At 42.2% G+C, this 11099-nt stretch overlaps 1 protein-coding gene across 1 annotated transcript in view; it reads left to right on the top strand.

Moving 5' to 3' along the window:
• The window catches only part of IFFO2 (intermediate filament family orphan 2), a 58067-nt gene that overhangs the window by 1071 nt on the left and 45897 nt on the right, over nt 1–11099 (top strand). The window contains exon 2 of the mRNA XM_019541726.1: nt 3–214. Coding sequence (XP_019397271.1) covers nt 3–214 — 212 coding nt within the window. The remainder of the gene's footprint in view (nt 1–2; nt 215–11099) is intronic.

Raw genomic sequence — 11099 nt, 5'->3', positions numbered from 1 at the left:
AGCCGCCCTACAGCCGCCTGCCCGGCACCATCTGGAGCTACACGCAGGTACGGCGCACGGGCGGCGGCGGCCTGGAGACGCTGCAGGGGCCCGGCGTGTCCTGGGTGCACCCGGACGGCGTGGGGGTGCAGATCGACACCATCACGCCCGAGATCCGCGCCCTCTACAACGTGCTGGCCAAAGTCAAGCGCGAGCGGGACGAGTACAAGAGGAGGTGAGTGCTAAAAAAAAGCTGTGGGGGGTGGGCATGGAAAATGGACACCCCCCCCCCCTTGGGGGTGTGGGGGAGGATTTTTTCCGATATATTTCTCCGGATAAATGGCAACATGGGAGCCCGGGGGTGGGGGGTGTTGCTCTGGGGTGAAGCAGGGTAAGGGAAGCAGCCCCGGGGATGCTCGGTCCCAGTCAGGTACCCGGCTGGCGCACGCCAGGCCAGGAGCGCTTGCCTGGCATCCACCCCAGCCCGGCAAGGCCCAGCTCGGCCCTGCATCGGAGGAGCCGTTAGGCTAGAAATGGGTTGAAATGGTGGAGGAAGGAAACGGTGCCCCCCCCCCCCCCAAGTAATTTTTATACCTGCCCCTCACCCGGTTTGTTTGCTAGCCCATCTGAGCATGAGCTCAGCGCTGCAATCTCGGGGCGGCAAGCACTGCAGGGGAAGCTTGGCCTCCAGACAAAGCCTCGGCCGTGTTCAGAGCCCGCAGCTTGCAGGAGTGTGGGGGGAAGCAGTGGTTTGGCTCTGATGGGGCGGGGGAAGCCTTTAGTGGCAGCTGAGTTTGTCTGCATGGACCTGATTGCCTGATGCGTGCACACTCTCCAGAGGTATCGGGTTTGCAGTGGGGGTGGGAAGGCAGCAAAAGAGGTCAGCCGGGATTCTGCAGGGCTTCTTCTGCAGTGCCTGAAGAGTTAGCTGTCCTGGGCTCATCACCCGCTGTTAGATTGTGGTTGAGAGGGGGTATCACTGTGACTTGCTCAGCGAACGCATTCAGACCTGCCTTTTGTGCGATCCAGAATGACTTGGCCATGTGGCCTACCGCGTGGCCTGATTGCTTTTGTCCGGCACAGCAGCGCTGCACTGTGTCCTTTCCGAGCTCCTCGTCTGTTGCACGGCTGGTGATGTCCTTGCAAATTGGTTGGTCTGAAAAAGTTTTCGCAGAGGGGCTGTATCGGACTAGCTAAATTGGGAGGCATGAGAGATGCGGTTACTAATATCTTCAGGGGTTACTCTAGGGTTGGGACCAATTTGTCATCTCTCACTGTCTGGATTTATCTGTGTATCTAAATATATGGGTGCAATTCTTTTATAGAACAGGGTCAGATACAGGATTGTATGAAAAAAAGGCCTGCATAAATGTCACTTCATTTCCATCTAGCTTTGAACAGCTCAGATTGGCAAAACAGTGAAACTTAATAGCTGCAACATTAAAACAGGACTTTCCTTGCATCTTGGCCTAGCACCCATGAAAAAAGTCTGTTTGAGAACAGAAACCGCTTCAGGAAATCCCCCATCTAAGGTTCAGATGGCTTTCAGTAGCATAGTCAGGAATGGGGGTTGGGGGACTCAGCATGAAATTTCATGGTAAAAACTGCTTGAAAGTCTCTCCGGTTTGGAGAAGGTGATGTTTCTGTAAGCCCCCACATCTGGAAGCGAGTTTTCCAGTCCCCATCTGTTGTCCTCAGCTACCAACCAGTTTGACCTGGTATGCTTGTGGCTCCTTGTCTACTAAGAAACTATTGCCTGGTTATATAATGTCTTCCTACCACTAAGATATAGAAAATTTGCAGCTTAGTTTGGTGGCCAGGGTAGACCTCAACATTTGAGGGGCATCTGTCCTGTGTCTGTGTGCGCTACAGTAGACAGCGTCACGTTGTTGGGTTGTTTTGTTTGCATGCTTGATACCAAGGAGATGGAGCAGACACAGGGGAAGAACTTAATGTTCAGTGATGTTTCATCTAAGAAAGCTACGCCTAGGATGTGGGTTATGCCATCTGTATCTAGGGCTACTTCCTCTTCTTGATGGATTATGATCTTTCTTCCGGAAGAAGTGGTTTAGAGGTGGTCTTGGACTGCTTTTAGTGATTGGTTTGGTGTGCAGCTTGTTCTACCTGTGGAGTTTTACTGTGTCACAAACACCTTTAAGTTGGCGTCAATGAATAGCTAGTAGAGGCTTGGACCGCTTGAATTTCTTGGTTTCTAAATTGAATCAAGTGCAACTCATTGTACAACCATCACTAAGAGTGTCTGCTGTTAGAGTTAACACCCTGCCTCCCACTGGATGCCCTCACCCTGCTGCAGAAAGACGAGCTTAAAAAGCTATACTTGGACTGAAAACCAAAAATGGAGGTTAACATTACATTTGCCATGTTTCTTTCATGGTCTTTGTATCTGTTATTTAGTAAAGGTGGTGCTTCCTCCCTCTTTATGTCTGTTTATGACCTTCACTGGTCATATTTAGACTGTGTGACGTGCTCCTTGGAGAAGATTTGTCAAGTATGCTTTGTGTACTTTAGGAAATAAGTTATAGTTTTATTGCAGTTCAGATCAGATGTCAATTGTTTTGTTCTTGTGCACAGTATTTCAGCCTTCGCGTTTTGTTTCTGCAGGAATTGTTTACTTCCCAGACTGCCCTATAATGGTTTTTAATATATTGAAATTCATTTAAGTGTTTCCCCTTTTAATGTTTGTTTACTTCCCTTTAATGTTTTTAATAGACTTAGGTTTTTTTAAAACCAGGCTTGGGGTTTATACGCAATCTGGTGAATGCCCCTTTACCAATTGTATTGCCCCTGCAGAGGGGTTTCTGGGGAAAGAATGTGGGCTTTGCACTTTTTGCTTTGGGTACAGTACTAAGGTAGGCACAAGGCTTAATTCTTTGCACACGACTTTGTGCGTTTTCGGCCTCGAGTCCGCCAACATAGAAGATGATGACTGGGCACTCACTATGAACTTGTGTGCACTGTGCGTATGCAGTCTTTCCTCTTTGTAACCTCTCAAAAGGCAAAATTCTGTCCTCTTCTCATGATGCTGAGACAGAGAACCCATACAAAAATCTGCTACATTATTTTAGCAAATGGCAGCTTCCTGAAAGGGAAAGAACTAATATTTATGCTTAGAGGCATTGAAATGACCATGGCTGCTAGATGTGTATTGCATGATCTTAGACGCTTGTTTTCCTCCTGGGTCAAGAAGTGTGTATTTAGAGCAGGAGAGTAGAGAGAGTCTGATCTAAACTAGCCTTATCTGGCTGGCCAGTAAGGTGCCACCTGATGTGCAGAATAGGAAATGGTTCTGAAAGTAGGATTGAATGTATTTTTAATTTGGGATGCACACTAGACCCATGGTTAAAGTAGAGAGATCTTGATCGTGCTGGGCACAAACTCAGCCTCTTTTCCTCTTGAAGGCAGGGCAGGGTGGCATCTTAAAGACTAACATGGCTAATTATCTCTTTGTGACTTGGGAAGTAGTGCTAAATATAACTTCTCAGATTCAAAAGTAAAATATGGCAGCTTTATTTATCAATTAATCTTCAAAGTATAATTACCATGCAGCTATTCAGTTGACTAGGATATCTGTTGTGATGTGGCTAACCTGTTTATTTATTGTTTTTGTTTTGTTTTTTTTTGTTTTTTTTAAGTCTAGTCCACAGACTACAGCTTAGGTAGGTGATAGTACACAGGGAGGGGATTTATGGTGATAACATGCAGCTACTTCATGGGCTTCTGTATTTCTGGAACTTTTCAAGGAGAGATTGTGAAGGCATCACAAGGTTGCAAAGCTTTGGGAATCTTCCTCTACAACAAAACAAATAAGATTAAAAATTCAGACAGGAACAATTCCAAAAAAGAGTTGCTAAGGCTAAATATGCACTGCCTTAAAGTGCATTTCTGGTTGATAAGCATTCTGGTACCGCTATACCTGACAGGCAGTTGCATTCCTTAAGTTGCAGACCCTACTGGTGGGTAGAACAAATACTGCTAAATCATTGTTTTAATTGCACACAAAGGTATGCAAATACTACTTTATTTAATTTTACAGTGGCCATAAAGTTTCTGCGCTGAGGAACCAATTCCTATAAGACTTCTGAATCTTGGTGACAAACAGATAAGCCCCTATTGATTATCTGTAGTAAACTGAGATTGGATGGGGGTGGGATCTTGATTAACACAACTGCATCCTGAAACTAGCTCTTTGTCTCCGTGAAATCCTTGTAAGCATGTAGTTACATATATGATGTTTAATGGTATTTTTTTAAAAAAAATGTAGCAATGAAGCTTTCTTCAGAATAAATATGGAAGCCATGATGTACTCAAAAGCTGAAAAGCACAGTGGCCAGATCAAGAGATGTCTTGGGAAGAAAGAGAGGTAAAGGTAGTTCACAAAATGTGATGGCCATCAATGATGATTCTTTTTTACATGAGGTTTTACAGTTCTGCTGCCTTAAGGAAAACTTTGGCACGACAGAGCTGGCACTCTAAATTGCTACATTTGCCTTTTCTTCCATCTCACAAAATTCAGTTGGTGTTTTTTTTTTTTTTTTTTTTTTTTTTACAGTTATGGCATCTTACTGTGATAGATAAATACCAGGTATTCCATCCTTCAGTTTATATTTTATAGTCAACAGAATGTTTGTATTGTGTTTTTTTTTTTTTTTTTTAAATCAAAACAGGAGTAAAGTCTGAAGCAGAAATCGGCAAAAATGTCAAGGGCTATCTGTTAATTAAGAGATGATCTGGGTAGAACTACTGTCATTCTCTTTTTCTGGCTCTGCTGTTTTAGTACAAAGGGAGCACACAACTATTGAAACATTTTTTTTTTTTCTACTACTTTTTTTTCACCTGGATTTGTGAACTCCCCGATAGTTGCTTTTGCAATAACTGTGACATAAAACTGAACTATGACTTCAGATGGAGGAGTTAAGCAATAAGAAGAGTGACCCTTTATAGGGAAACCAGTCGGTTCTCAAATAACGAAATAAAATAGACTTCCTGTATATACTTGCTTCTTAATGTTTCTGTCAGCCTCACTCAAATAGCGCACGTTTGTAACCATATTTCCACTGAAAGTAGGATCAGTAGGTTTAATATCAGTGATATCTCTGTGCCATATACCTGAGGAGGTGTTCAGGCTTTTTTAATTACAGATGTCATAAAGTGAAATAATGGGTAGTGGTATAAAGCAATGATGCGGTCATAGAGCAGTCCAACACTTGTACACATAACGGGGTTTAGTCTATCCTTAATATTGTGTTATGTGCTTGCCTGACTAGCAAGGTAATACTTCGGGGGTCCTCCCTTAGGCTTTCAGCAGTTGATCTAATATAACTGGGGTCAGTTGGATTCAGAGAGAATACATTTCTGTTCTAACAGCACACTTAAATAATTATATCTATTTTCCTGGGTTCTAGGAAAGCCACCCATGTAATCTCTTATCTCTTCAAATAGTCAGGTTATTACGAAGCTAAATATTTGAGGGTGGCACTCCTGGCTTCTGAACAGTATTAATAATGCATTGCCCAGAATTCTTCTAACATAGTATTCATGGTACAAATAACTACTCTGATTAAGGAACTTGCTGCTTTTTTGTCTTTTGCCCGTGGCATGGGTTCTCGCTTTTGGCTTTTAGGTCCAGGTGCTGATATCACTTTAAGATCTAGTTGCATTGCTGTGTATTGTGACTGTCAAAATATTGCTGTGTGTAGCCAACATAAGTCTGCTGACGTGGTGAAAACCTTCTGCAGTCATTCCATATTCTCTCTGAACCGTTAAAAAAAAAATAAAATAAAATAAAAAAAAAGGGACCTCAACAAGAACCTTGCTGATCAGCCTGTCCAGAGCTTCAATTTTGAACACTTCTCTGGACCAGTTAAGAGCAGTTTAAGAACCACAATATACAAATCCATTTATTTAGTCTACCAAATGTTGGGGTCCACTTCAGCAGGGACTTCATTTTTAATAAGAGATGAGCTGGAAGTAACTTTTTTTTTCCCTTCAGAATGGTGCCACACTAGATTAATAAAGCCCAGTTGAAGGAAAAAGATGATTGCAAATTTGCTGCAGCTGCAAAGAGCTAAGATTATCATTGTCAAAGCAAAGCACATCAAAAGTAACCAGATCCATTTTTTTAAATGGAACTTAATAAAAATGTGCTTAAGATCAGCCCTGGAAGAATGTGTGCATACAATAAATAACTTCATTAGAGTACTGGTTTTTTTTTTTTCTGACTGTCTTTCAGTAAGTTACAATGTGAGTAATAAAATACACATTATATTTCCTTCTATCTTCTAATTCCAATATTTTGGTATTTCTGCTGTCTTTTTAATTCAGACATTGTTTCAGGGTTGATCTTAAGCACATTTTTATTAAGTTCCATTTTTTTTTTTTAAGGGGCAGTTGTGAGTCTACCGTAAAAATATTCTTGACTTGTCCCAATTGGTAATGCTTGCATCCTGAACTTGTGAAGTCAGAGGACCTGACTTCCTGGAAAATTCTGTTGTAAATGCTTTTGCTTCTGAAATTAGCTGGAATTCCTTCATTGCTAACATCCTTTAGCAGCAGGAGAGAATATTTCTCTGTTGAAGGGAGAAAATAATCTTGTCTTCAAACAAAACTATAAACTTCCCATTGAACTTGAAACTCTGCAGTGCTGCTTCAAAGCATGGCCCCTGGAGAAAGTCACCTGAGGCTCTTGTTTCCTTCTGCCTCCTTAAACCCTTGTAGGAGCTTCTGCCCTTTCTATGTATCCACGAATCCCTCTTATCTGAGAGTTCAGATAATGGGCCCTTTCCTTTTCCTGGGAAGCTTGTTTTTCTTGTGACTGAGGGTTATAGGTGCTTCAGGGTTCTCCCACTTGGCTGCTGTCCTGTGGCCAAGATAATTACCCTGCAAGTATCAGCTGTAAAGGCAGGGTGGTTGTGGTCTGGGATTGTGGAGGTGGTGTCTGAAGTTCTTGCTCTACCTCGGTACAGGGCTGCATGCATCTGCAAGGTCCCTGGGGTTCCATCTGGCTGCAGCTCCTCCTGTTCTCTTAGCTGCAATAGTAGCTGGATGATCTGGGCTCCCTTCCCTCCTCTGCCTTGGATACCTGGATGAGCGGGGAGAGATGAGGCTGAGGCCTTGAGCTGTGGAAGGGATTCTGAGTTGTACCTGGCCCCCACACTGATGTGTTGCTTCTCTTCTTCCTGGTAATGAGAGGTATCCATCTCCAGGAGATGTCTGCTTTGTGATTTACCCCATGGATTTGCGGGGTGGGTATTCCCTCATGTCCTAGTTTAGATAAGTCAGGGAAATCTGGCCTGGTCTGTATGCATTACAAAAGAATCGCTGTATCCAAGGGCAGACCCCTTTTGACTTTGTGAGGTGCAAAAAGAAAGTTTAGATTTTTATGAAGACAAAGCAGCAAAATTCATAAGCCCTTGATTAAGCAAAACCAAGCAGGCTTTACAAATCTTAAATGCCAGTGGTCTCTGAAGAAGTGTGCAATTTAGGACTGAAGTGAAAACAAACTTAAGGACAAGATATTGCTAGCTCTTCATTACGTGTAATCAGAGGTTTAAATTGCTGTTTGGTAATGCAGCTCAAGTGCTGGGCTCTCTGTAGCTAAAGAAAGAATTGGACCGATGAACAACTCAACAGCTGCTTTTGTGGTTAAAGTTTTGTGGCTGCATTGCCAGGGCTATTTGCTGGCTCCCTGCTTTTTCTTTTTCTGAGCCTTGTGCTGTCTTCTCTGCTTTCAAAAATCTTTTTTTTGGTGTTCGTGTTGCTTTTCTGAACTAATAAGATTGCCCTTTATGTTTTTGATAGCCTGAATTGAGGTTGGTTACTCTTCTAACACAAGAAAACACATGCTTTATACCAGTGATTCTCAACCAGGGGGCCATGGCACCCTGGGGGGCCTTCAGATCCTTTCAAGGGTGTTGCTGGATATGATTCAGCATTAGCATGGATAGTTGTACAAACAAGATTCATAGGATAAACCCAGAAAGATTTCAAATAGGAGTCCATAGTCTGAAAAGCATTCTGCTCTGTTGTAGTCCTTCTGAGTTCTTTGCAGCAGAAGTAGTGCTTTATTTTTTTCTGTTGTCAAAAATGAGTGAAAACCTAAGAGCTGACTTTTTTTTTTTTTGAGGGGTGCATCTGGGCTAAAAAGGTTGAGAGCCAGAGCGGGTTTTTTTGTTTGTTGGTTTTTTGTTTTTTTGGGGTTTTTTTTTTTTTTTTTTTTTTACCTATTGGGTTGAAATCTGAAAGTGAGCTGTGTGCTATTATGTGGTCTGTTAACTGAAGGCGTTTTCTAGCTTGGGATCCTACTGACGCATTTTCCCAGTCCTGCCTCCATTCTGCAGTAAAAGATTATCTAGCCTGGGTTTGCAGTAATAATAAACAGATCAACATGCTTCAGCAGGGATTTAGCTCAGTAAACAGGGCAAAGCACCAGTATATCCCAGGGCTAAGTTTATCACTCAGACTACCTTTCCTCTCAAATAAATGCTTTATTGATAGACCTTCCCCTGTCTCACTCCAGGTCCCCGCTCACATCCTGTTTGTTTAGTCTTGAGTGTCTTCCGTCTATTAGTCTCATCCTGTTCTTTGTTTTTTTCTCCTGCCTTTAAATGTTTTGGGGTTTTTTTTTGACTTGGGGGAAGGAAAAACTCTCTTTACCTAATCCTCATGCTGACAGGAGATTGTACAAGGTGCTATGTTGTGAAGCTGTCTTGTCTTAGGTAGGTGCTGCTGATCTGGATATGAGTAAATACGCCATTTCTAGATATGGGCAGTAACACGATGGTGTTTGCTCCCATATTGTTAACAGAATAGTAATTCTTTGGCTGCCTTCTAGACTGCCGTTCAAAACTAGGATCTCACTTGATGTTATGGCATCTTCCATGTCTTACAAGATTCCTCCTCTCCCCCCACCCCCCATCCACAAATTCATGTGCATGACTGCTGGATTGCTGTGTTGACGGAGCAAACGTGCTGTCCCTACGTCTTACATTGTAGCAAGATGCTGCAGTTGGAAAGTGAATGTTTTCATTGTAATTGGATTGATGACATCTAGTTGCAAATCGTTCTTTTTGGATGAAGCTATTCTCACATTTTTCTACGACATCGGAAATGTGTGGGAATCTTTCATCCTCTCTGTCTCGTGTGTGAGTGTTCATTGAGTAGTTGATCCAGATACAAAACATTACATCAGTTCTGCCCCTGGATCAACTTCAACAACAAGAACATTAGGAAAAGATGGAGAGAATGGTGCTCTGTGCCCATTAATGATGTGTCCTACTTCTTAATGACACAACTGAGTCTAGTTGCATTGTTTCTGTGTGAAAGTGAATCACAGATGATGCATTTCTTGGGTCTTTTGTTTCGGCACTTCCACCCCTTTGTAATTCACAGCCATGTGACTGGTATTTACTGAGACTCAAAACTTGGCAACATCCCAGTGGCAGCATGGACAGGGGGTCAACTGCTTGGACGAGACTCTAAGTTGTCAAAGTCTTGTGAAGGGAAGTTAGTCACTTCTCTGTAGGGTGGATTCTAGTTTTATGAATGAGGGTTTCAAAATAAGCCTGATTCCACCCTAAAATCTTGATGAAATCCAGTACTCTTTTTCTGGATTAGTTTTCTCCAAATAAATATTCAGCCCCCCATGGTCTGGCTTCTTATCATCCTGGAAACTTCCATGATATATTGACTTTAGGGGGCCCACACACTGGGCCTAGCTGGTGGCTTGCATCATTGTTTGTAATGGGGTTAGTTCATTTTTAATCTGATGGTGTCCTTGGTGGAGTTACCAGATTTGCATTGAAATATAGCTGAAAGCACCATTTGGGTGTATGGGCAGAGTCTCCATCCCATTTCACTTCTTAAATCTCTTGGGGTGCTACCAACTGAATAACTTTGGCTCCCCATTTTAAATAATTTCACAGATGTGAATCCAAACTACAAAAGTATTATAAACAGTGAGAAACAAACATGGCTCCAGATGCAGCTGGAACCAATACATTGTAAACATGCAAGGTTCAGATAGCCGCCTTGTGCCAGCACAGACTAGTTTCCAATAAGGTCTTTAATATGCATTGCTTCTGTGCACAACAGAAGGAAGAGCCAGCGTTAAATGTGAGGCATCATTCAAACAGTGAAATTTGGTTCAGAAAATTCATTTGACATGAGCCTTGCATTAATACAGATGTTGTTTGTATTGTAAATAGGGCATAGTGGTTGAAAAAAAAGGTGTGCGCATGTGAGAGTTAAATATTCAAGACATCTCTTTAAAAAACACAGAAGAATTAACTTGCCTGGTAAAATTTGTTAACTGAAGCAGATTTTAAGAATGGTTTATTAATATGGGGGGAAATAGTATTGATGGGGTCAGAGGTTTAACAGGATCATTTAGCTCTTTGCACAGGAGATATTTTCAGGGCACCCAGTGATTGATGCTGTAATGAACAGATCAAAGGGAACCCTGGCTAGTAGTTCTTCTGAATCAGCAGTTTCATGGGAAAAAATATGTTCCAAACCCTAGACCCCTGCGAGTAAAAAATCAGCAGTCTGCCTCTTAGAGGAAAAGCCAAAGCATATTGAAGTTTAAACTACTGATACGAATAAAAAAAATTGTGTGCACAACTTCTTACTAGTACTGGTACTAATTTCTACTCGCTCCCTCCCTCCTTTACGTGACCGTGGTGAAGTCCCTTGACTTCTACAAATGAAAGAGGCATAAGAAGTCCTAAAAGCACTTCATGCAGAGGAAAGGAAAATTATTGCATTATTTTTTGATTTGCATTTAAGTGTAAGTATTTTTCACATACTCTCAAAAAATCCCCAATTCTTTCTGCTAATCTCTGTTCCTGCCACAGTGTCAATCTGCCAGCTGGGCGCTGAGCTTTTCGTAAAGGGACAAAGCTATCCTGGATTTTAAAACCTATTTATGGTGATGCTGCATGGAATTCATCCTTTGAAGAGGCATGTTTTAGGCCCTAAATAATCTGGTTTGGCCCTTTTAACCTGCACTGAAATATAACCAAACCCACAATGGTAGCAATTTGTGTGTGCCCAGAATAAAAAGCTCTGTTCTGTAAACTGCTCAGCTCCCATCATCCTTTCCT

The sequence above is a fragment of the Crocodylus porosus genome, unplaced genomic scaffold (assembly GCF_001723895.1).
Source record: "Crocodylus porosus isolate Cpor-Errol unplaced genomic scaffold, CroPor_comp1, whole genome shotgun sequence".
In the NCBI taxonomy this organism is placed as follows: Eukaryota; Metazoa; Chordata; order Crocodylia; family Crocodylidae; genus Crocodylus; species Crocodylus porosus.
Note: the sequence above shows the minus strand (reverse complement) of the source record. Positions and strands in the feature narration are given on the sequence as shown.